This window comes from Impatiens glandulifera, chromosome 4 (genome assembly GCF_907164915.1).
Source record: "Impatiens glandulifera chromosome 4, dImpGla2.1, whole genome shotgun sequence".
NCBI lineage: Eukaryota > Viridiplantae > Streptophyta > Magnoliopsida > Ericales > Balsaminaceae > Impatiens > Impatiens glandulifera.
In genome coordinates, this window is record NC_061865.1 from 50,009,869 (window position 1) to 50,036,541 (window position 26,673).

General features: G+C 34.3%; 2 protein-coding genes across 2 annotated transcripts; both read left to right on the plus strand.

The window, feature by feature from the left end:
- Positions 1 to 9,784: 9,784 nt before the first annotated feature.
- Positions 9,785 to 10,772, plus strand: LOC124937016 (tetraspanin-8-like). The gene is made up of 2 exons (XM_047477531.1): positions 9,785 to 10,330; positions 10,421 to 10,772. The coding sequence occupies exons 1-2, from the start codon at positions 9,836 to 9,838 to the stop codon at positions 10,661 to 10,663; spliced, it is 738 nt and encodes a 245-aa protein (XP_047333487.1). The 5' UTR covers positions 9,785 to 9,835; the 3' UTR covers positions 10,664 to 10,772.
- A 9,999-nt stretch (positions 10,773 to 20,771) lies between these two features.
- On the plus strand, positions 20,772 to 23,252 carry LOC124935330 (G-type lectin S-receptor-like serine/threonine-protein kinase At2g19130). Its single transcript, XM_047475769.1, has one exon. The coding sequence runs from the start codon at positions 20,772 to 20,774 to the stop codon at positions 23,250 to 23,252; it is 2,481 nt and encodes an 826-aa protein (XP_047331725.1).
- Positions 23,253 to 26,673: the final 3,421 nt, after the last annotated feature.

Here is a 26,673-nt window from a genome sequence, read left to right on the forward strand (position 1 = left end):
GTGAGAGACTCAATACCCGTGATCGGATAAAGAAGTACATGAGCATCCCAGATCCTAATTGCCTTCTTTGCTCGGGAAATGAGGAGTCCATTGAACACCTCCTTGGGAACTGCCATTTTGCCTCCTTACTTTGACACAGATTCTTCGCATCAATGAGCCTCCTCAACTTCCCAAACGAATGAACCTACATCAAGGACCTCGCCATCATCAAGACCAAGAGAAACGACTTCAGCTCCAATACCTTTAAGTATTTTTTTCGCCAACATTGTTTATCACATTTGGATGGAGAGGAACACTAGAGCCTTCTCAGGTGTCCGCAACAATGCGAATACAGTTTGGAACAATATTATCACTGACGACAACTCTCTCATCCGAACATGGAGACGTATTCCCACAGGTGAGAAGAATTTGTTAATCTGTAAAAACTGGAACATCGTTTACGAGAAAGTCACCATGACCACTGATTTCATTGTACTTTAATTCTCAATTCTTATTTGTCATCTTTTATCTCTTTTTTTTTTGTACCTCATTCAGTTTGTTTTTACTCTGATTTTCTTTAAACTCATGTAACTCCTTTGCCTTTTTATGGCTTTTATTATATTGACACTACGTCGTGTTTCAAAAAAAAAATGTTATGCGAGTATTACAATAAACTAGATCAATGAGATGTAAGCGGAGTATTTTAACTCATCATAGTTTCAAGTCTTTAGTGTGAGGGATGACAGTTGTTTTAAGTTTATTTTTTTGTGCCGTATTTGAATAATTTATAACTAATTTTATTATAATTTAATTTGTTATGATTCATATTTTTCCAGTTAATCAAAAATAGTATCAATAAAATTCACAAAGAAGTTTTTAATGCAAGGCCTTCACATCCATGGTACAACTCTACCTTTATAGAAGTGAGACCTACACAACATAAAGTATGACCAACATGTGTTAACTCAACTAAGAGCTAGTTGGAATGTTGGTTTTTATTCGAAATTTTTATTTAAATTCTAATTATCTCATTATATATATTTTCAATCATTAAATAATTAAATTCATTAATTAAAATATACTTATTTTATTTTTATAAAATTTAAATTTTAAATACAAAAATATTAGTAATTCAACCCATTACAAACGGGAAATTGGATGAAATGACCCTACAAATAAGGGTATTTGCATCCGTGGTAATGTTTAATAATTTTTGATCTGATGACCACTTATTTTTTTTTTGACGATTTTACCCTTTTCGCGTAACGCGAAGGGACTTCGCGTTTCGCGAAGTGAAACGGTATTGATATATATACTCAAATTTTTTCATTTCTCTCATTTTCTTTCTCTCTCATCCTTTCTTTCCTCCGGATTTTGTCGCCGGCGGCGTAAACTCCGGCGACGTCGACTATTATGAATGAAATCTACAAGATAAGAAACCTAATCCCCGAATCTATGTTTATATTACACATTTATGTTATTATTTGTATTTCTTAATGAAACCCTAACCCTAAATATGTTCTTTTTGGTGATATTGGTTCATATTGAATCATATTTGTTCATATTGGGTTATATTTGTTCATATATGTTCATATTTGTTCATATATTGGTTTATTAGTTCATATTGGTTCATCTTATTGATTGTTCTTTTGGCTGTGATGATATTTGCAGATGATATCGTTTCTGGTAGTTACTTAACGAAGCGTTAAGTACTTAGCGAAGCGTTAAGTACTTAACGAAGCGTTAAGCACTTAGCCAAGCGTTAAGTACTTAACGCTTCGTTAAGTACTTAACGCTTCGCTAAGTACTTAACGCTTCGCTAAGTACTTAACGCTTCTGCACGCGCGCGTAGGAAGACGAAGAGGCGCGCGTATATGCACGCGTCGTACCATATATTTTAAAAAATAAAACATTTGGACATTCATTTCTTTCCCTCTTCTATCCTCTCGATTCCTCTCTCTCTACAACCGTCTCACTGAAGAACACATTGACAAGGCCGATCTTCCCGTCCCCCTCGTGTCCTCCCTCTCTATCATTCATTCCCCATAAATCTCAGGTTAGTTTTATTTTGGTTGTTGCATGTCTTTTTTTGGTTATGGGTTTTCATATTTGCATGTTTAGTTTTAGGGTTTTGGCTGTTTCAGTTCATTTGGTTAGGTTTAGCGTTTAATGTTTGTTTCTGGTTATTGATTATTGCATTATATTTGCATGTTTGTTTCTGGTTGTTGGTTATTGTTTCTGGTTTATGGATTCGCGAATTACTTAACGCTTCGCTAAGTACTTAACGAAGCGTTAAGTACTTAACGAAGCGTTAAGTACTTAACGAAGCGTTAAGTACTTAGCGAAGCGTTAAGTACATAACGCTTCGTTAAGTACTTAGCGAAGCGTTAAGTACTTAACGCTTCGTTAAGTACTTAACGTTTGATGTGGTCTATGTATATGAACTTACATTTTTGTTGTTGTTCCTTTTGTAGATGGCAGAAACCACCGTTCGTGATTTCCCTGGACGGATTTCTTGGAAAAGCGCCCTCTGCCTGAAGAAGATTGTTATGAAGTTTGAGGAAATGGATCTTGTGGAGAAGGTGTACAATACCCAATTCCGATATATAGTCTCTGCTCCAGTGTTGCAGTTCTCAGGAACTATTGTACATCACATGTTGCTTAGGAGGGTAACCTCAACCTCCAAGGAGATTACTTTCAATATCAATGGGCAAGAACTTGTGTTTGGTATGAAAGAGTACGCCTTGGTGACGGGCCTAAACTTCGGAAGGTTTCCTGAGGTGAACGAAGAAGAATGCCGAGGTTGTCCACCTCTGTTGGTAAAATATTTTAAAGGGAAGACGAGTGTAGTAATGCAAGACTTGGAGACTGCTTTTTTGAAATGTAGAGATAAGGAAGATGCCTGGAAGATGGGGCTGGTATGCTTGATTTGCCAGTACCTATTTTCATTTGACCCAAGGAGGGTGGTATTTGCCAAAATCCTCCACATGGTCGAAGACGAGGAAAGTTTCCTCCGATTTCCTTGGGGGAAGGTGACCTTTAGAGCCACCCTCAAGGGTTTGAACAAGAACATGAGACATCTCAGTCACACATATTATAAGAAGAAGAAGAAGAGTACTGATCCTTATGCTCCTTTTGCTTATAACATTTATGGGTTTGCACTGGCATTTCAAGTGTGGACATACGAGGTCATCAAAGGTTTTGTTCCTAAATTTGCTAGAAAGAATGAGCTTAATGATCCTCTACGCCCAAGGTTGTTAGTCTATCATTCCAACAGGAAGAACACCTTGATCGAGATAAAGACTGCCCTGGAGACAACGGATCTGACTGAGATGGAAGAGTCCTCCATGGAGAAGAGGTTATACAGTGGTGAGGACTTTGAACAAATAGATGAGTCAACTGATGAATTTTTTGAGGGATTTACAGAAGGGAAGTTAGTGAAGGAGGATTATGATGATGAAGAGGAGGGAAGTGAACCTGAGGATGAACATGAAGAACCTACTGCCAAACCAAACACCCGGAAGAGAAAGGCTGCGCTTAATCTCAAAGAAGCAGTAAACCTGAAGAGGAAGCTTGCTTATGAATCTAGTCCTGCCAACATTCCTAGCCCCCCATCCGCTACTACTCCTGGATTACCTCCAACATCTTCTGTTGGATGCAAATGTGAAGAGCTGAAAGAGGAGGTAAAAGCGCTGAAGGAGGAGCTCATCAAAGAGGTGAAGGAGGAGCTCAAAGAGATGAAAACAGCTTACGAAGAAACTCAAACAAATCACAAGGCTTATATGAAAAAGTTGGTTGTTAGTATGTGCGAACAGTTATTAGCCAAATCCAACCAAAGGATGGCCACTTTATTTGTGAAATTAGATAGTATGGAGGAGGAGAGGAAGAAGAAGAAGAAGAAGAGCAAATTGGAAAAGAAGGCCAAGACTGAGGTGGGAAGGTGGAGGAGGAGAGTGAGAAGGTGGAGGATATGATGACGAATGAGATGGAGATGAAGGATGGGAAGGTGGAGGAGGAGAGTGTGAAGGTGGAGGATAAAACTGAGGTAAGTTTTGATTAGCGAAGTCTAATGTTTCGGGAAGTAAACGTTAACCACACTGTTATTCTATTTTTGCAGGATAGGAAGGCGGAGGATAGTGTGATGAAGGTGGACGAGACTGAGAATAGTAATGAGAAGGTGGATGGTGGGGAGATTGAGAAGGTTGAGAAGGTGGAGAAGGTTGAGATTCAGACTGATGTAAAGGTGGATGGTGGGGAGATTGAGACTGATGTGAAGGTGGATGGTGGTGAGACTGAGAATGATGTAAAGGTGGATGGTGGGGAAATTGAGAAGGTGGAGAAGGTTGAGATTCAGACTGATGTAAAGGTGGATGGTGGGGAGATGTTGCTCTACGATATGATGCAAGAAATAATTGACAAAAAGAAGGATAAGGTCAAGGTTGAGAAGGTTGAGAAGAAAGCCAAGGTTGGGAAGGTTAAACTCAAGGTTGAGAAGGTTGAGAAGACAGTCAAGGTTGAGAAGGATGCCACGGATGGGAAGGATGAGAACGATGGGAAGGATGGGAAGGATGGGAAGGATTCGAGGGATGGGAATGATGAGAACGATGATGATGATTTCCAATTATACAACACTCCACCTAAAGGGGTAGTTCCCAAAAAAAGAGTGAGGAAGCAGAAGAAAGATGAAGACTACACCAACCCTTCTTTGTCAAAACAGCCAAAGACGAATGATCCATTAACTATCAATCCCCTTCAAAAATTTGATGATGAGTTGTTGGTTCAATTACAGAATTGGTTGAAAGATGAAGCTACCAATGATGAGACAAAGACTGTGTTTACTTGCGAAGCACGAAAGAAGTTGTTTGTTAGAGTTCTAACAAAGTCCACATGGCTTAAAGATCCTGTAAGTCTTGCATTTCATATTAATTCTTTAAGTTATGAATAAGGTTTTTGATATATGCTGCCTTTTCCCCCATTTTGTAGGAAATCGACGCAGTCTGCCACTTGTTGCGCAAAAGGATTGAGCAATATCCCAAGACATATAAACATTGCAAAGTATCAATAGGGGATTGCTTATTAGCAGATATGATGAGGCGAGAGTACCCGAACTATAAAAAAGATCTTGAAAAATTTCAATAGCAGACGTATTTTCTCAGTACTTCTGGGGAGCGCCTCATAGACATATGCCAGACTGGCCAGTAGTAGACGATATTTACGTGCCTTTGAACATTGGCAACAAGCATTGGGTACTGTGCGTCGTTCGTGTACAAGATAATCACATTGACGTTTATGACTGCGACTCGAGTATTTATAGGAATCTCGATCCATACATGAGACCTTTGTGTGAGATGTTCCCACGAATATATGCAATGGGAGCCAGTGATGCTGAGCTAAAACGGTATCCTAATTTCAATTTCCAGAAACTGACATATAAAAGGTTGCCACACCCAGCCAAAAATGCAGTCGCCAAATATGGGGAAGTCCCGAGAGCAGATGAAAGTGGGGATTGTGGTGTATTTATGCTTATGCACATGGAATACTTGACTGCTGGTTTAGGTGTAGAGAAGGTGACTTCCAATGAAATGGAGTTTTTTCGACAAAAGATGGCGGTCCGGTTATTTCATCAAATTACAGAACCTTAGTTTGTATTGTAATCGTTTATTGATTTTTGGATAGAACTTGACTTGTGATTATGTAATCTGAACTTGTATTACTTTTTGGGTAGAACTTCAACTTAAGTTACATTTAATGTTAAAATATTTGTAGTTTTAATGTAGTCTGGTTGGTTGGTAGTATGATATTTACATACCAAAGAATTGAACATATAAATCAATGTATGAACATATAAATCAATGTACCAAGTAACTAACTTAAACTCACTTAAACCAAGTTTTACTTAACGAAGCGCTTAACGAAGCGTTAAGCACTTAACGAAGCGTTAAGTACTTAACGAAGCGTTAAGCACTTAACGAAGCGTTAAGTACTTAACGAAGCGTTAAGCACTTAACGAAGCGTTAAGCACTTAACGAAGCGTTAAGCACTTAACGAAGCGTTAAGTACTTAACGAAGCGTTAAGTACTTAACGAAGCGTTAAGTACTTAACGAAGCGTTAAGTACTCCTTCAGTACACAGATAAACTAGATACAACATACAGATTACAACTTATCCGATTACAACTTATCCGAGTACAACTTATCCGAGTACAACTTATCCGAGTACAACTTATCCGAGTACATAATACAACTTATACAAAACACTTATACAACTTATCCCAATCAATCTAAAGGCTCATATTGTTGAGATGATGGCTCGTGTTGTTGAGAAGAAGAGTCATGATGCTTAGATGATGATGCTTTTGCAGTAGATGGAGCAGGCATGACTGCTTTGCATGTGGCCCTATTATGTCCTAGTCCACCACATGAGCTGCATCGTCTCGGAGCCTTACGTACCTCACCTTGAGATGACCTACGCTTTGTTTGTGGGCGCCCTTTCTTAACCTTGACAGGTGGTTTTAGACATACGCGTTCCTTGATCATTTCGGGAATATCCCAATCGTCTTCATCACCAGCAGGGTAACATGTCTCCGCATATGCATTCATCCAAGATTCAGTTGTGTAATATCTGTAAGAATGGAAAATAAAACGATTAAACAATTGGTTAAATAGATTGAACATGTGAGCTGAATAATACCTTGAACAAAAGTCATAACAAACCAAATTGCGGTGACGGGCAGCAGCCATTGCATGAGTACAAGGAAGACCAGAAACTTCAAATACCCTACAAGTGCAGTTCATGTCTTTCAAATTGACTTTAAAGTGAGACTCATTGTCATGCACATAAAACTCGAATCGGTTAAGCGATGATACTGTATAGAATCTAGCCTTCTCGAATCCCTCACGTAACCACTTTTCATATGTTGGAGATAACACTTCTCGGTGGTTGGACGCTCTTTCTCTTCTCTCATTAAACCAACCTTGTATTGTCAATCTTAAATAATCGGCCATTGAGGAAATGGGGTACTTTCTGGCTTCCCTGCTTTGACTATTAAAACTCTCAGCATAATTGCTTGTCAGTTGATTGTATCGCTTACCGGGGAAAAATGCTCTACTCCATCTTTGAAATCCAATTTCTTCCAAATAGGCAGCAATCCTATTATCTTTAACCCTTATCTTGTCAAAGAAACGATTGAATTCGTGGACGGTGTACGCACGAGAAGCCATATCAAACTCCATATGACAATTATCAGTTTTGAATTTCGCGTTGATATTCATCTTTATGTGATATGTGCACGCACCGTGGTATGCTTCTGGAAAAACAGCACATAAGGCATTGGCGATGCTTGGGTGTCTATCGGATACGAAGACGAGATCATCAACTAATCCAATTGCTTCTCTCAATTTTTGCATAAAATAAGTCCAAGAGTTATTATTCTCTGAATCAACAACTCCGAATGCGACAGGATATAATTGTTCATTAGCATCTAATGCAATAGCCACCAATAGTTGACCTCCCACCTTGTGCTTAAGAAAACTGGCATCAACACACAATACGGGACGACAAAATGCTTTGAAACCCCTAATAGAGAGGCCTAGGGACATGAACATATACTTGAAGTGCCCGACCTCGTCTGTTTGGATGTCTGTTATGGTACCAGGATTATGCTTCTCCAACATATATAAGTATGAGGGTAATTTTTCATATGAATCCTCAACCGTTCCTCGCACCGCCACTAATGCCATTTCCCTAGCCCTCCAAGCCTTATTATAAGTCAAATTTACCCCATAAGTTGCCTGCATGTCTTCAATTATTTTCTTAGGCAAGTGATTATGGTGATGGTCCATATACTTACTCTTCACGCATTGCCCAATAACCCATGCTGGTGTTTGCATTTTCTTCTCTGGCCTAGATAGAACTGAGCATGAGTGTTGTTGGTCGAATTTCCGGATCTCAAACATCTCAGATAATTTACCTTTCACGGCACGCAATCTCCACTTGCATTTCTCATCCAAACATTTCACATACCAAAGATGTTTTCTTGACTTCTCCACCTTGAATTCAAAATGATTAGCCATCGCATATTTATATAGCATCAGTTGTAGTTCTTTTTTATTTTCAAACAAGGCACCGACTTCCAATACAGTTTCAGTAGTTAACGCCAACGCAAATGAGGGGTCTGTCGGTGATATGTCTGTCGGTGATATGTCTGTCGGTGATATGTCTGTCGATGGTGTACCAAATGATGATCTTCTTGCACTACATGGTGTACCCAATGATGATCTTCTTGCACTAGTAGGTGTACCCGTTGATGCTCTTCTCGCACTATGTGGTGTAGGTATCGATGCATGCAAGTCCTGAGTAAGTGGGATGTGAGGCAAAGAGTTATCTCCGGCTTCATTACTTTCAACAAAGACCTCCGAGGGTAAAGCTTCTGGTACAATTTTCTGAGTCAATTGTGGGAGAATACTTTCTTGAGTTGGGTAGGTAAGTAGTGGTATCTTTTCTTTAGTAAATTGTGACTTCTCTACTACAGACACACACAATGGTGACACGGTTCTACCCAAAATCAAGCGTGATAAATATATGTTCAGATCCTCATCATCTTCAATAAAAACGGGTTTAGGATTTGTGATATTCGGAATATCATACTTCACTTGCAGCACTAAATCATAGGTAGATTTCTGCACTTGAAGTCTTTCATGGAGTTTATCAATTAATTCAGCATAACGAGTACTTTGGGGTAAATCCAATGTTTTGATTGAAGAGGCATCAAAAAACCATATTCCATTAGCATCAACTTTCCACTCTCCATTATAGAAAACGAAAACTTCGGCTGCAAGAAAAATGGGAAACGGGATAATTAATACTGTGAAATGGAAACCCTTCGCGAAACGGGAAGTACTTAGCGAAACGGGAAGTACTTAGCGAAACGGGAAGTACTTAGCGAAACGAGAAGTACTTAGCGAAACGGGAAGTACTTCGCGAAACGTGAAGTATCATCAGATGAAACCCTAAACAACGCAGTGATTCGAAAATGCATAAATGAACAACAATAAACTTGATATACATAAACTTACCAATTGTTACAATGCTTGTGCTCGTCGTGGAGCTCATTGAGTGCCGCCGTTGAACTCCGTCGCCGGCGAGATTAGAGAGAAGGAGGAGAAAAGCGGAAGGGAAGAGAGAAAAGAAGAAGAAAAGAAATGAAAAAAAGATGGCCGGATTTTATTATATAGTAAGGGTATTCTGGACTTTTCACAGCGTCTCACTTCGCGAAACGCGAAGTCCCTTCGCGTTACGCGAAAAGGGTAATTTCGTCCAAAAAAAATTAAGTGGTCACCAGATCAATTTCAATTATCTGGTGACCAGGGAGGCAAATACCCTTATTTGCAGGGTCATTTCGTCCAATTTCCCTTACAAACTCAACTAATCTACTTTTTCATCAAATAAGATTTTTAATAAAACCCATTAAAACTCTCAGATAACCCATTATCAAACAAACTCTAAATATTTAATTTTTTTAATTGTTTTTAATCAAGATTGTGTATCAAACCATTTTAATGTCCTTTTTTCATGACAAAATTGTCTATAAAAAATATTTAATTTTTTATTATTATTTTATTTTCGTTATTTTCCTTGCCAAAATTGTGTACCCACCACATCAAATAACACTATTAAATGGTTCCTCTCTACAAAATTAATCCCTAGTACACTCTCCGAACGACTTCACTGTCTTGACCGAACTATATATACTAATTAATTAATTAGGTCTTCCGACTTCAATGGATCGTGTTCCCTCCTTCCCATCTTATATTTATTATTATTTGCATCGATCATCATCTTCCTTAAGCTAACAACAATGGCTAATTGCTGTTTGATTACAACGAACATCCTCATATGCATCTTCACTTTTGCAACGACAATCATTGGGATTGCAGTCATGGCTAAAAACAATTGCACTGCAATCCTTCAAACTCCCTTCATAGTAGTGGACTCCGGCATTCTCATCTTATCTGTTTTGTTTTTAATATGCTCTGCCTACAACAATTGCAAGAGATTTGCAGAAATTGGTCTCACTCTCATGATTCTCTTCACGGTCGGATTCCTTGTCCTTATCTTTTACAACATGTCTATCATGAGACATGGAAAGGGTGTTTATTTGCCTGATCGAAGGTACGACGAGTATCAACTTAGCAAATACTCGAAACCCTTTCAAAAGATGATCGAAAATTCCAACACATGGAATCAGATCGAGAAGTGTTTGAAACGTAGAAACGCATGCAAGAGGCTTACTCGTAAAAAGGCTAACAATACATTGATGGAGTTCTATACTAAGCCTTTGACACCCATTGAGGTTTTTCTTTTCTTTCTATTTCATATAAGATGAATTGCGCACCTTATATTATTCTTCACTCTCAAATTTTTTTGTTTTTTTGTTTTACAGTCAGGATGTTGTAAGCCGTCATATTATTGTAATTTTACGTATGTGAGTCCTACAAATTGGACATCGACGGGGAATGATTCGTTGACGAATTCGGATTGTCAAACGTGGAACAATGATCCAAACACTTTCTGTTTTAATTGTAAAGCGTGTAAAGCTGGTGTCCTTCAAGATTTTAAGCATCACTGGAAGATGATTTTTGTACCGATTAAGTCACTTGTTAGTATTGGAAATAGTCCATTTTAGTTAAACTTGTTGGATTCCAACAATTCTCCATATGTTTTGGGAGAATTTCTTTGTTAGTACAATATCTAATAATGTTCTTTAAAACTTTTTTATTCATCTTAAAGTGCCCCCTTGTTTAAAGCTTTCTCTTCTTCTTCAACATGATAGATTTAAATTTGAAAAAATGTTAAGAATAGTCATTCGGTTTCTTCATGAATATATATAAGTGGATAGTATAATAAAAATAAAATAATTTTTTTTTATGAAAAAAACAATTAAATAAAAAAAATGTTTTTCATATCAAAAATAATATACCTAGAAATATATGGTTTGAGAAGTGCAATATTGAAATTTTATAGTTGGAACCTCAAACAATTAAACTAACTAAAGGACCTTCATGAATAAAAATAATTTTATTTATTCTTAGTAAGATTGTTCACAATAGAAGAAAATTTTTACTGAGTTTGAGAATAGGAGAAAATCAAATATTTTTACTATATGTTATCTGTAACCCCTTTTGGTTTTAAGAATTAGATTATAAATACTACCAAACAAACTGCCACAAACTACTATATCACCACAACCTAAGCTCAAAATGTATTTATTTTTTCTGTGGAAATCTTTAAAAAAATTAGAAGAAAAGAGAACTTTTTAGATATGCTTACATAAAAATTAACTTCATATTTATAAGAGTAATATTAATAATAAAATAATATTAACTGTCATGATTTTAGGAGAAGACAAAACAAACATACGAGCATGTGATTATTAATTGAAACGATACACATTTCAACACTCCCCTAAAACTTGACTATAGATGTTCAACAAGTCAAAATTGCGACATAAGCCACGGAAAATAGGTCTAGGTAGTCGTTTAGTTAAGATGTCAACTACTTGACTTTGAGATGTAATGTATTGTATAGATATAATATGATATTCCAGTATTTTCGTTGATGAAGTGATGATCGATCTCAATATATTTTGTTTTGTCATGATGAACTATGATGAACTATGTCTCTTGACATTGTCAATGTAGCTTGATTGTCATACAACATGCGGATGGGTCCATGTGAGCTTAGCTTGAGATTTTCGAATAATCTTTTAATCCACAATCATTCACCCACTCTATGAGCTAATGAGTGCAATTCAGCCTCAACACTACTACGAGACACAACATACGTCTTCTTGCTACATGAAGTTGATCTTCTGTCTGAGATGAATCATGCCCAATCAACATCATTGAAGACTGTTATATCTCAACTAGAGTTACTTTTGAAAAATAAACCATCAGTTCCTAGTGCAGTATTTCAATAGCGAAGAATTCTCATTACCGCCTCCATGTGAGTGGTTGATGGGTTGCTCATAAATTGGCTTACCATGCTCATTGTAAATCCTATGTCAGACAATGTATGTGTAAGATATATGAGCTTTCCTACCCGATGTTGATATTTCCCTTTATCTACGGGTGATTCAGAGGTTCAAACACTGAGTTTCACATTTAGATCTATTGAAACATGTTGAGTTATGGAGCCTACACTTATAATAAACTCTACATTGTTAATTAAAGTTTATTGGGTTTGTATTTGGTTTTGGGCTTGGGCCTGACCAAGAGTTATTTAGGTTTATTACATTAATGTTTACCCTATAAATATGTGATTATTAAGGGTTTACATAAATAAGACATAATTTTAGAGAGATAAAGTGTGAGGCAAAAACTCTGTATTCTTTCTTCTTCTTCATAGTGAAATCTGGTGGCGGCTAAAGTGAACATAGCTCAATTTGAGCGAACCACTATAAATCCGTATCTTCTTGTGTTCTTCTTTCTTGCGTTTTTTATAGATTTTTCAAGCAGACTGAATTTGGGAGATATAAATCCTAACAACTGGTATTAGAGCATCTAGACTAGATTTGAGCATTGAAAATGATGGCAAGTGAGAACAGTATAAGACAAGGGATTGGAAGATTCGATGGGACAGATTATGTCTTCTAAAGAATACAGATTGGAGATTATCTCTATGTAAAGAAGTTTCATGTTCCTTTGAGTGAGAAATCAGAGAAGATGGATGAAGCTATTCGGAAACTCCTTGATAAACAGATTTTGGGAGTTGTACGATTGACGCTAGCCAAGACGGTTGCTCACAATGTAGCAAAGGAGAAGACCACCATGGGTCTGATGAAAGCTCTTTCTTATATGTATGAGAAACCATCTACTAACAACAAGGTACACTTAATGAAAAGACTTTTTTACTTAAGAATGGTTGATGGTACTTCTGTCACTACTCATTTGAATGAATTCAATACAATTGTATATCAATTATTATCTGTTGAGATTGATTTGGGGGATGAAGTTAGTGCCCTGATTTTGTTAGCATATCTACCAAATAGTTGGGAACCTATGAGGGCAACAATTAATAATTTAGTTGGAAATGCTAAACTGAAATTTGTTGAAGTTAGAGACCATATTCTTGTTGAAGAGGTTCGTAAAATTGATTCTGGTGAAACGTTCAAAGGTTCTGCTATTAATATGGAAAACATGGGCATAGGTAATGATAGAAATTTCAATCGAGGTAAGAGCAGATCTATGTCGAGGAGCAAGAGGAGTCAGTCCAAGTCTAGACGGACAATTGAGTGCTGGAATTGTGGTAAACATGGTCATTTGAAGAGGAAATGCAAAGCACCGAAGATAAACAATGATGATAAAAATGATGCAGCTAACGTTGTTACAGAAACTATTATTAATGCGTTACTTCTTCCTGTTGATAGCCCGATAGATTAATGAGTTTTGGACTCGGGAGCATCTTTCCACATCACTGCCCACAAAGAATTAATGGAGAACTATGTGCCTGGAAACTGTGGGAAAGTTTATCTCGTAGATGGTGAGCCACTATATATTGTTGGTATGGGGGACATCAAATTGAAGATGGAAAATGGTTATGTTTGGAAGATTAATACGGTGAGACATATTCCAGGTTTAATGCACAATATGATTTCTATTACACAACTTGATAAAGAAGGTGACAATTTCAGTTGTGGAAATGGTGCATGAAAGGTGACTAAAGGAGCAATTGTTGTTGCTCGAGGTCACAATACCGGAACGTTATACACGACTTAAACTTGTAGAGAAACAGTTGCTGCTGTAGTTGATGACTCGAAGAACAATGAGCTATGGCATTGCAGGTTGGGCCATATGAGCGAAAAAGGGATGAAAATTCTTTTGAAGAATGGACAAATTCCAGAACTGAAGTCTGTTGAACATTAGTTATGAGAAAACTGCATTCTTGGAAAACATAAACGAGTGAGTTTTTTAAAGATTGGGAAGTAGCTTAAGAAATAAAGGCTAGAATTGGTACACACTGATGTAAACCTTTCTTATTTGAAAGTGTTTGATTGTTTATCATATGTTCATATTAATGAATGTGATAGGAACAAGCTTAATCCAAAGTCTAATAAATGTTTTTTCATTAGTTATGGTAATATCGAGTTTGGTTATCGTTTCTAGGATAATCAAAATCGGAAGATCATTCGTTGCAAAGTTATATTCAATGAACAGGTTTTCTATAAAGATTGTGTTGGGAAGACATCAAATGGTGATTCCAAGTTGGAAGAGACTGATATAGTCGATTTGAGAGAATTTTCAGCTGAATATATATCGACTGTCAAAGAAGAACAATGTGTTGTTAAAGATGAACTTGTTGAGAACGTGGCCCTAGAGGTCAATCAGCAAACACCGGTTATACAGTTGAGAAGGTCATCAAGGAATCGAAAACTAGTTGAGAGGTAGTCTCCATCTCTGAACTATATCTTGTTGAAAGATAGAGGTGAACCTGAATGCTATGAGGAAGCAATACAATATGATGAATCAGTTAAGTGAGAGTCTGCGATGAAAGATGAGATGGACTCTTTGACATTGAATCATACTTGGGAGCTCATTGAGCTACCAAAGGAAAGAAAACACTTCACAACAAATGGGTCTTTAGGATTAAAGAAGAACATGATAAAACTATGAGGTACAAGGCAAAGTTGGTTGTGAAATGATTTCAATAGAAAGAAGGTATTGACTACAATGAGATTTTCTCTCTAATAGTTAAATTGATGATAATCAGAACTATTTTGAGTTTGGTTGTGAAAGAAGACCTTCATCTTCAATAAATGGATGTCAAAACTGCTTTTCTTCATGGTGATTTAGATGAAGAGATTTATATGCGACAACTAGAAAAATTTGAAATCAAAGGAAAAGATGAGCTTGTGTGTAAGCTTCAAAAAAGTTTGTATGGTTTGAAACAGGCTACAAGACAATGGTACAAGAAGTTCGATAGCTTCATGAAAAGTAACAATTTTCAAAGGTGTGAAGTTGATCATTGCTGTTATATCAAGAGGTTTAATAAATCATACATTATTCTGCTCCTCTACGTTGTCAATGGTAAGCATGTACGAATGATTATGATTCTTATAAGAAGATATTCCAAGATTACCTAAGAATGTACCAACGAAAATTTCTAATTACTTTGATAGTAATTTAAAATTGGACAAGCTTAAGGTTAATTACAACTTTAGACGTACACGTCTTAGACATGATGTCATTAGAATATACTCTCTAATGGATTTATCAAATTTGACTATGTAAATCAAAGATAACATTGTGGATCCACTACCAAATTATTGAATAAAGAGTTAGTTTGAATGTTTTTTAAGACATGAGCTACTATAAGTTGGTATGAAGGAAAACCCAGCATAGGTAGACTGGAGATCCCAAGAACTAGGTTCAATGGGATAATCTAATTATACTAACTTGAAAAGTTATTGTTAAGGATTAATCATATAACGAAACAATACATATTTTGACGAGGATAAGCATAACGCTTTTAATGATTCTTTGTGAGCAAAGAGATCACTTATGTGAGGGAGAAGTGTAGCCGTTTCGAAAGAATTGCACGGCTCAATTCTAGATCCTCTCAAAGAAGCAGACGCGTGTTCCATGACCAAAACGGACACAACCATGAGAGCTTCAGGGAAAATTCTATGTGAAAGTGTGTAATCATTTACACAAAAGTCAAAATAGTTCAAGGACATCGAGTCTACTAATGAGATAGTAAAGTTATATGTTTTTTCACAAGGGAATGTTCAAAGGGCACACCTACCTATCCTATGTAGAATTTAACTATTGAACCTTTCACCGGGTTAATATTTCAATTTCCATTAATATGGGGATTTTTGGAATTTTTAAACTACTTCTATAAATTTCATTAATGAATGGAAATTAGAATGTGGGTAATAAAATAAAATCAAATTCACATGAAATTCAAACGTGAATTAAAGGGTGAAATTTGATCCAAATGTATAATTTGAATTAATTAATTTAAATTAATGGATCTAAAATGTCTTGATGATAAATTAACAAAATGTTGTTAATTTGTAATGTAACTTACATGAGTTTGTTATTATTATTATTATTATTTGTTATGATAATTAATATTATTATTAACAAATTTGGAAAACCATATAACGTTAGTATTTAATTGTAAATGTCTTAATTATTTTGACAAACAATTACTCTGTAATAAAGAGAAAAACGTTAAGGTAAATGAAGAGGCAAACAATGCCAATCATTTGATCAAATAATGATTTTATTTAAAGTTTTAACTTTTCAACAATATAAGATATATCAACTCTAATCTAAAACTCACTTCATCCTTTATATTTTCTCACTCTAGAATTCCAAAAGCTCTCTTCTTGTTCTGTGAGTGTTTTTCGAGTTCTTTGCTCGATATTTTTCGTTGAAACTCGGCGATAGTTTAGGTACATTGATCAAGTTCGATGTGTAGTGATTCCAGTGTAGAATTACTAGTAGACTTGTTGTACATTGGGAGACAACCATCTGCGATAAGCTCCAGCACAAACGAGAGACGATGAAACTATTTTAAGGGAAATGTGCTAAGCACATGCCTCAAATCAACCATTTATTCGGTGATATTGTTCTTCACATATTTTATTTATTTCATTTATTTGTACATCAATTGATATATATTTCTGTAATTTATTTCAAAACAAAATTTCTAATAATAACTCCCACAAAATGGATCTTCGAACTCTAAAATATATTTTTCTTGGCTATAGTCCAAATCACAAAGGTTACCGTTGTCTACACCTTCCTCCCGGAAGAATATATATCTCTCATTATGTCACTTTTGATGAACAACATTTCCATTTAAGAATATAGAACCAACATCCACTTCCACCAATCCATCAACACAAACAGTCTCTCAAAGTTTGCCTTTTCCTTTTCTGTCAAGTTCATCACCTCCAATCTTTTCAACTTTAACATAAAAATCCAAAATCTACCATCTCCCCAACACCTGAACATTCATCATCGTCATAATCATCAAAACTCAAAAACCATCTTCACCAAACTACTCGCCAACATTAAACTACAACAATCCATCTTCACCAAACTACTCGCTAGTATCAAACTCTAATCATACATCCTCACCAACCCACTAAACTTCAATCAATTCTCCTACTCCTATACATGGTCTCTCCATCGTTATACATGTTCTTGAATGTTCCTCTCATCATATGATCACACATGCTAAATCTCGTTCTCTTCATAATATCAACCTTGCCGGTATCTCCACCTCTTCACTCACATGTTTTCCATTGCCAATGAAGATACTCAATGACATCCTTCTATGGTAAATTAGTTTAATGCTCTCATTCAAAACAAGACGTAGTCTCTTGTTCCGCGATCATTGCACAATATCGTGGTTGCAAATAAATTTTTAAATTCATCCAAAAAACTGATGGTTCAATTGAACGTCACAAAGCTGTTTAGTTGCAACATGATTTCATTAAGAAGAATGCATTCATTATCTAAATCATCATCTTATAGAACGGGCGCTCAACGCTTTCAAATGAATTCTCTCACAATAAATAAATAGTTTATACAAGACATTCTTCACAATTTCAATAATCTTCTTACATTCTTCTTCACCATACATATTGCAAAAAAACAATTTCACAATAGTCTAATTTGTTCCTGAGATCAAATGTGCAAATAATAAAACCATCATATTAAAATTTTCTACATTTCCCTAATATTTATCAAAAACATTCTTCATCTATATTGGCATATGTCTAAAATCTACCTCTTCGTGCGACAAAAATTCTTTCAATACTCAATAAATCCCAAAAATATCATCCAAGTAAGTTGTAATATTAATATATTTTGAATCAGAAATATTTAAAGTAAATAAATAAAAAAATTTGAAGAAAATATAGACTCTTAACATTTTACAATCCCAACTAATTGGAATTCCAAAATCATGCTTGACAAAGATCATCTCTATAACCATCTTCCTCCAAAAATAACCTCTCAAAAACTTTCTCATACATCCACCTCACACTCAACATTAAATAAATATAATTTCATCTGGTTGCAATCACATTTTATAAATTTGCATAAATATTTTCAGCCTAAATGGTGATTGCCTCACATATTAAATTGTTTCCCTAACTCTTTCAACGGATCGCTAGCTTCTTTTAAGTCATCTTGCACAATTAAATTTATGATATGTAAAATATATCTAATATGTAACCATTTGTCAAGTAAAACACAAAGTCTCCCAACTAACACATATTTTTTTTTTAAATATTTAGTTGGAACATCATTAGAACTTGCATTATTCGCTATAACATTAAACACATTGCGTAAACATAAATCAACAAAGTACAATTCAACAGCTATTCCAATATCTTGACCCTTATGACTTGATATATGATGGAAATTTAACACATTTTTATGCAATTTTTAATAATTATCAATAAATGAGCAGTAAAACACATGTAATTAGTCTTTTTGCAAAGACATCCAAATATCTCTAGTTAAACAAACTTTAAGAGTTTTCTGTTTAACTTTAAGTTTATCTTTTTTTCATCACAAAATAGTTGATAGGAATCCCTAAGTCATATTAATTCTATTGACACAATAAATGAAGGCTACCATGCTTTCATATATTAGTATTTTCAATAAACTTAAATGAAAGTGTATCAATAATAATAATCTCAATTATAGTATTTTCTAACATTTTTTTTATATCAAATTTCAAGTCAATAAACTTAGTTTTAATAAACATATTAGACATTTTCACTCGTAAATAATTGAAAAATGTACGGTGTTCTCATTGTTGATGAAGACATGAACAAGAAAAAGTGTGATAAAATAATCAAAATTTGTATATTCAAACTAAAATGAATAACCGAATAGAAGTAAAGTTTGTGGACGAATGTGGATAGGAATAAACAAAAATAATCGGTATATATATAATATTTATTATATATTTTATTTTCTATAGAAGGTAATTTTTATCTAATGTATTTTATTTTAACTTTGTATTTTTATTTTAGTTTATAATATTTATTTGAATGATTTAATTTAGTATGTTTAATTTTAATTATATATATTATATTTATAAAGTTAAGTAAAAATAAAATAGGTGTGTTATTTTAATATTTATACAATGTATTTTATTTTAATAAATAGTATTTATATATTTTTTAAATTTTATAATTAAGTATTATTAATTTTAATTATATATATTTTATATAATAAAATTAGATAATTAATGAATTTAGAGATGGAGAAAAGTAATCAATGAATTCATTAATGAGTTTAGAGATGGAGAAAAGTAATTAATGAATTCATTAATGAGTTTAGAGAGGAAGAAAAGTAATTAATTAATTAATTCATAAGTTTAGAGTGAAAATTTGGGTATTTTTGAAAAAGGAATGAAAAGGTGAATATTATGAAAAATATTATTTGAATCATGGATAGACAAAGAAATGCCTCTATAACATGCCAATTGAACTTTAAATTTATTTATATAAAAAAAAGTTTAAACATATTCAATTGTTCATTTTGTTAGAAGGGAGATAACATTTGATTATTTGAACTTACTCATCAAGAGTGTCTGACACCTTAGCACAAAAACTATAGTAATGGTTAATAACACTTATTTTTATTTTTATTTTAAATAATATTATAAAATGTATAGTCGTTCACAACAACATAAACATTACATTTCTAAAGAAAATCACTCAAATAATACAAAATTAATGTGTGCGGAGATATTTCAAAATAACAATAAGCATTGTGAAGGATCCGCAACGGTTGTTTTAAGATTGTTAAAATTTTCTATTTCTATAAAATCAAATTATCTACCAAAAAAAAATAATAATAAGGATATACATTGTTTCAGGTCCACAAATCTAACTGCTTTAGTTTACAATTCCCAATACACACCCATGGTTCCCGGTAAAAACCCATTTTCTAGAGTTTATATGATCTTTAATTATTTATTTATATATATATATATCATTATTATTTAGAAAAAACATTGAGAGGGAGAGATAGATGAATGTTTCTTCTTCTTACACAGAAGAATTAGAATAATCTCGGTGGGTAGAGGCCGGTGCATGCCAGTTGGAAATTAAGGATATCTCAAATTGAATCAATATGATTGCTTGGTTTCCCTTGATTGGAAGAAAACAACATTAATAACATGTTTTGAATCCATATATTATTATTATTATTCAGCATATTCACATTCACATTAGGAGTGGGAGGTTGAGTCGTGGTGTGTAAATATATATTATTATATATATCAATTTCAAATAAGGAAGGGGAAAGTGAAACATATTAACTTTATGTCTATCCCCCGTCCATAAATATTTGTACACGTATATTTCACATTTCATTTAAAACAAAGTGTGACACTTTAAATATCGCGTCTTTTATTTTTAATTATTAGATTGGATTCTTTTAGGAAACGGTCAAATTAAGGAAGGAAATTAAGCATTAATTAGAAAAAAGCTACATATATTATTTTAATCAAAGAAGCCATTAGTGACGATGAACAGTGAATACTCATGATTAGTTATGATCATTAATTTGACATAATGTTTTTTTGTTATTTTTAAGAACAAACATATATTATATATAGGTACCCACCCACATGATCGTGATCGTCCCAAGTTTAATTTCAGACATTCAAATCTATTGTAGACTGACGAAACAAACATCTCATTCATTCATTCCTTCTAAAGATATATGCATGCATGCATGGGTTACGGTATAATGAGAAAGAACAACATAAACTTGTCTCATGATCTCTTTAATGTTTTCTTGATCCTCGGCCTATCCTTGAGCCATCAATATGGTCTTTCCCATGGAGCTGTGTCTAACACCATCTCCGCAAATCAAACGCTTTCTGGAGATCAAATCATCGTGTCATCAGGCCGAGTATTCGCACTTGGTTTCTTCAAACTAGGTAAGGACGACTCCATCAAAAACTACATAGGAATATGGTACAACAGTCTCCCTGGTAATCAAACTGTGGTTTGGGTAGCAAATAGAGATAAACCCGTCTCCAATAGGTATTCCTCCCAACTCATTTTCTTAAACGGTAATTTGGTGCTTCTCAACGAATCTCAAACACCTATTTGGTCCACCAACATTTCATCTTCATCATCATCTCCTGTTGGGGCGATCCTAGGTGATGATGGTAATTTTGTGCTAAGGGTCGACGACGTTTTGAAATCCATAGTTTGGCAGAGCTTTGATTACCCTGTCCACACATGTTTGCCTGGTGCAAAGATTTCATATAACAAACGCACTAAAACTCACAGGACCCTCACTTCATGGAAAAACTCGGAAGACCCTTCCGTTGGGCTATTTTCATTTGAACTGGATGGATACAACAATCAATACATTATGCAGCACAACGGATCCGAGCAGTACTGGACTAGCGGCGCGTGGGATGGGAAGATCTTCCGCTTGGTGCCCGAGATGAGGCTCGGCTTCCTCTTCAACTTCAGCTATGTTAACAACGATAACGAGAGTTACTTTATATTTAACATGTACAATGCTACAACTATTTCTCGAGCATATATGGATGTAACCGGGCAATTCAGGGTAGTCAGTTGGGTGGATGGTGTTGGATGGAATTTATTCTGGAATCAGCCTAGAACACAGTGTGAGGTTTATGCTTTATGTGGAGGAAATGGAGCCTGCAATCAGATCACACAGCAATTTTGCAATTGCTTGGAGGGGTTCCATCCCATGTCACAGGATGGTTGGGATCTCAATGATTTTTCAGGTGGCTGTGTTAGAAATATCGATTTGCAATGCGGCAATAGAAGTCAAGACAGGTTCAAGCTGTTCACCAACATGAGATTGCCCGGGAAACCAAAGTCTCTGCCCGACCAAAAGGATATTACGACATGTGCTTCTTCCTGCCTCAATGACTGTTCGTGCTCTGCTTATGCTTACGACAACGAAGTATGTTCGGTTTGGAATGCAGAGTTATGGAATCTACAACAACTCGCTCAAAACGAGGGTAATGGTAGGAGTATTTATATCAGACTTGCTGCTAAAGAGTTTGCTAGTGACGCGGGAAGCGCTAAAAAGACTATTGGTGCCGTTATAGGTTCGGGTGCTGCTATAGCTGTTTTGGGCATGGTCATCTTCGTTATATTGAGGAGGAAAAAGAGGTCGAACGTTGAAGGTTATTTGGTTGCTTTCATGTACCGGGACTTGCAAAAGGCGACCAAAAACTTCTCGGAGAAACTAGGAGGTGGGGGGTTTGGTTCTGTTTTCAAAGGGACGTTGCCTGATTCAACGTTGATCGCGGTTAAGAGGCTCGATAGTATCAGCCAAGGCGAGAAGCAATTCCGGACGGAAGTGAGCACGATTGGGAACATTCAACATGTTAACCTTGTCCGTCTTCGCGGGTTCTGCTCCCAAGGAAGCAAGAAGTTGCTCGTTTACGAGTACATGCAAAACGGTTCTCTGGATTCCATTCTTTTCCATCAAAATGATTCAAAATCTATTTTGGACTGGAAAACCAGGTACCAAATTGCCACAGGAATAGCTCGGGGCTTGGCTTACCTACACGAGGAGTGTCGGGACTGCATCGTCCACTGCGATATAAAACCCGAAAACATCCTTCTAGATTCCGGGTTCTGTCCCAAGGTGGCAGATTTCGGCCTGGCGAAACTCATGGGTCGAGATTTCAGCCGGGTGCTTACATCGATGAGAGGTACAAGAGGGTATCTTGCTCCGGAATGGATATCGGGAGTAGCTATAACGGCAAAAGCTGATGTTTATAGCTACGGGATGATGCTATTCGAGTTGATATCAGGACGAAGGAACTCTTATCAATCTGGAGATGGGAGAATGAAGTACTTCCCGATTTGGGCTGCGAATTTGGCCGTAGAAGGGGGAGATATTATGAGGCTGTTGGATGCTAGATTGGATAGTGAAAGTACCGAACCTGAGGAGGTGATGAGAATTTGTAGGGTGGCTTGCTGGTGCATACAAGACTGGGAAGGGAATAGACCGACAATGGGTCAAGTGGTTCAGATTCTTGAAGGGGTTATAGAGGTGGAACAGTCTCCGGTTCCACGGGTTCTCCAAGACATTGTTGAAGAAGATGAAAGCTTGGTTTTTTTTGAAGAATCATATTCTTCTTCAAACAAAACCTCACAAGCCCATGCCACTTCTTCTTCTGACCATTCTCAATCCGAAAGCATTTCTTCATCCATTCTCTTGAAATAAATGGATCAGTAATTAATCTAGCTAGCTAGCCAGAGTTAATTAGTTTATTTGTCTAGGGTTTGATTACATTTGAATAAATTGAGAACGTGTACACTTTTTTTTTTAGATCTTTTAGATCAACTATTTCCACTTGGTCATCCTTGGGATTAATTCGATGCTACACCACACCTGTATCTCACTCATTAAGTGACACATATACATAGTAAAACATCATCTTTTTCTTAATGGATACCTGTACTACTAGTACCTGTAGCATCGAACTAACCCTTGTGGGTGTTGTATTTTCTATGTTAAATATTAACATAAAGGTTTATATTCAGTTGCAAAAGAGAGCATGCCCGTTTGGGGTTTAAGATTTAGTTGTATGATCACTATTGTGCACAAGATTTAGACATTTTATTTATAAAAATAAAATAGTGAGAAGATTTAATTGTCAAATAGATCAATTATGATTTAACAAATAAGAAATATATATATTAATAATGCTTAATTCCAATAATGTAGAATGTGGCCACTAATGAGTAGTCGTTCATTGTTTGAATTAAATTAATTTTATTAATTAAATGAAAATAATATTTGAACAAATGAAATTTACACCGAATCAAATGTAAATTATTGGTGAAAATTTAATCCAAATAAAAAAGAATTTGTCAACTGTTAAAATTAATCTTAATGGATTGAATAAGGCAATTTACAAATGTTATTAATTGTTATTTTAACTACAAAATACTTATTGATAAATGTAACTTGCAATGAAAATGAAAAGACAAACAAAGATAATCATTGGATGAATAAATGGATTAGTAGCCATTGGATTACATAATTGATTAATAATTTTAGGGTTTAAGTTTCTTCTATATATCCATTTACCTTTATTTCTTTTCATACATCATCTCATCATTTATTACTCTAGAATTCCAAAAGTTTTTCCTTATATTCTCCAATGGATAAGTTGTCTTACTACATGTTTTTTACCATAAAATATGTCTTACTTTGTTGGTAGAGACATATAATGAAATGAACCACGAGAGAGTTGTCTAAATTTCTATTTATACCATGTTCAAAGAATATATATTAAAACATTATTCGTTGATCTATTTGAAACGTCAGAATGAGAAATTTCAAGACATTTTGATTTAGAAGAAGTTCTATGAGATCTTCAATGCTCACCGATTCACATACACAAGTGAATCGACAATGAATTTTACAGATTGTAGATAATCGATCATATTTTTGTTCCTTTCTTTTGAGTTTGAATAAGAAGTTGTAACTGAACTAACTGCGCCCTAGATTAAGTTGCAAACATTTTTTCTAGCGTCGTCCAAAGACAAAATAGCATTTCACAAGCATCACAACAACTTGAGCCAGTATATAGGTTCGGTGAGAGAGAAGAGAGGAGAGAAGTCAACTTATGATGCGTTGATTCTGTTCTTCCCATGATTCGAATGCATGATTAATGATCATGGATGCCGACAAAAGTTCCTTTTGTGGGAGCAATAGTTGGACTCGGAGCAAGAAGGGTTTCGTTGACATAGTAAAAATGACGAATCCCTTTTAATATGTGTAATAATTTGGGATCACCAAAGTACGAAATCTTGTTTAATCAATTTCACGTAAATAAGTTAATTAAAAAAAGAAGTTAATAGAGGGATAATATTGATTTCTTCCTACTAGGATCAAAGAATAAACTATTTAGAATCTATGATACCATGTAAAAGATACAAATATTAAAAAAATAATCAGAGAGAATATTTTAATAAAAATATTGTGTGTTTTATTTATAAACAATAAATCTATATATAAAAATGAAATGGGATTGTAAAAAATATTAAAAAAAAAAAGCCTAAGAATATAAAAAGATTTAAAATGAAAAATGAAAAATTATCTACTTGTATATTTTAATTATTTTGTTTAATATGAAATTAAAACAATAAAAATTAGTTGAGCAGTTTATCATTTATCCAAGAGTGGCATTCCTCACCGAAAATTATCATTTGCAACTAAACAATTATATTGGCTTATAGTCAAAATCAAATGTTAAATGTACATATATTACACTATCTTAGTTACATTGTGTGTCACGACTTGGTGTTCAATCTTACTCTACATCTTTGTCATACAAAGTATCTTGATACATATTAGTTTCCGTGATGATAGACACTTAATAATCATTTAATTGTATTTTTCTTCTAAACAATCTTATATGATAAAACTCAAATCTCATTCTAGTACTAAATTAGATTATGCAATGACACATGTTAGAATAGGCAATCTACAAGTGTTTTTGTTAGTGGTAACTTTCTATCTATTTAATAAACAAGAAAAATAGAGGTTTTAATTCACCTCATCAATTATTTCTCTCAAAACTCACATGATAGTATTCTTTTTTTTATACAAGGCCGTGCAAAAGCTCTTTGTTCTTTAACAAATTCGCATATCTTTCAATGGTAATTTCAGGGTAGTCAAAATCGAGAGTTTACGTAAAATCGCTAAAAGTTATAAATTCGTAAAATTTAGAGTTTACTTTATTTAGATTGTAAGAGTTTAATTTGAAAAATATTAGTTATATATTATTATTAATCCTATATAATTAATTATTTATTTTATACCTAATTAATTTTAAACTTTTATATATATAACTAATTAAAAATAAAATTAAGTAAATAAAAATTATATTTACAAAATTAATTGTATTAATTTATTTATTTGAATAATTAATAAAAAAAATTATTTATAAATTTATTTATTTTAATGTAAAATAGCATAAAATCATATAATTAAAATTATTTATAAATTAAACTCATTAAATCGTAAAATTTTATTCTCGTAAATTTAAAATCGTAAGAGTAATTATTTGAGAGTTTAACTAAAATCATATTATGTAAAATCTTAAAATTTTAAGAGTTAACTCGAGATTTTAAAAGTGTATCAAATATATTGAGAGAAAAATCAATAATAATCACACATCAGTAACAAATTATGATACAGAATTGATTGTGTTTTAACTTTTAAGTTATGTTTGTTATTTTTTTAAAAAATTATTTATTTCAGTTATTATAAAGAATAAAAAAAGAAAAAAAAAAGTGCAAAAGTACCACTCCCTTTCCACCTCATCTTTGGTCCAATTCAATTACTGGGCCTTTATCATTATCATTAGCGAGATTCATAAGAGCATCAGCCTTCCCTTTGTATATCATAATTTTCAAAATCACTATTTTGATATCACAACCGTAAAGCCTCAAGTGATATCCATTTGTGACACTTGGTTACTTATTGTATTAAACAAGCAAAATGTTACTCAACATAATTTTTACGACAACACTTTGCGTGAAATTCAACATCGATCCTATTTTCGGTGATGATTCTCAAAACAACTGTATTTTACTTGTATTGAAATCTTATGTATTTAGTTTAATATATA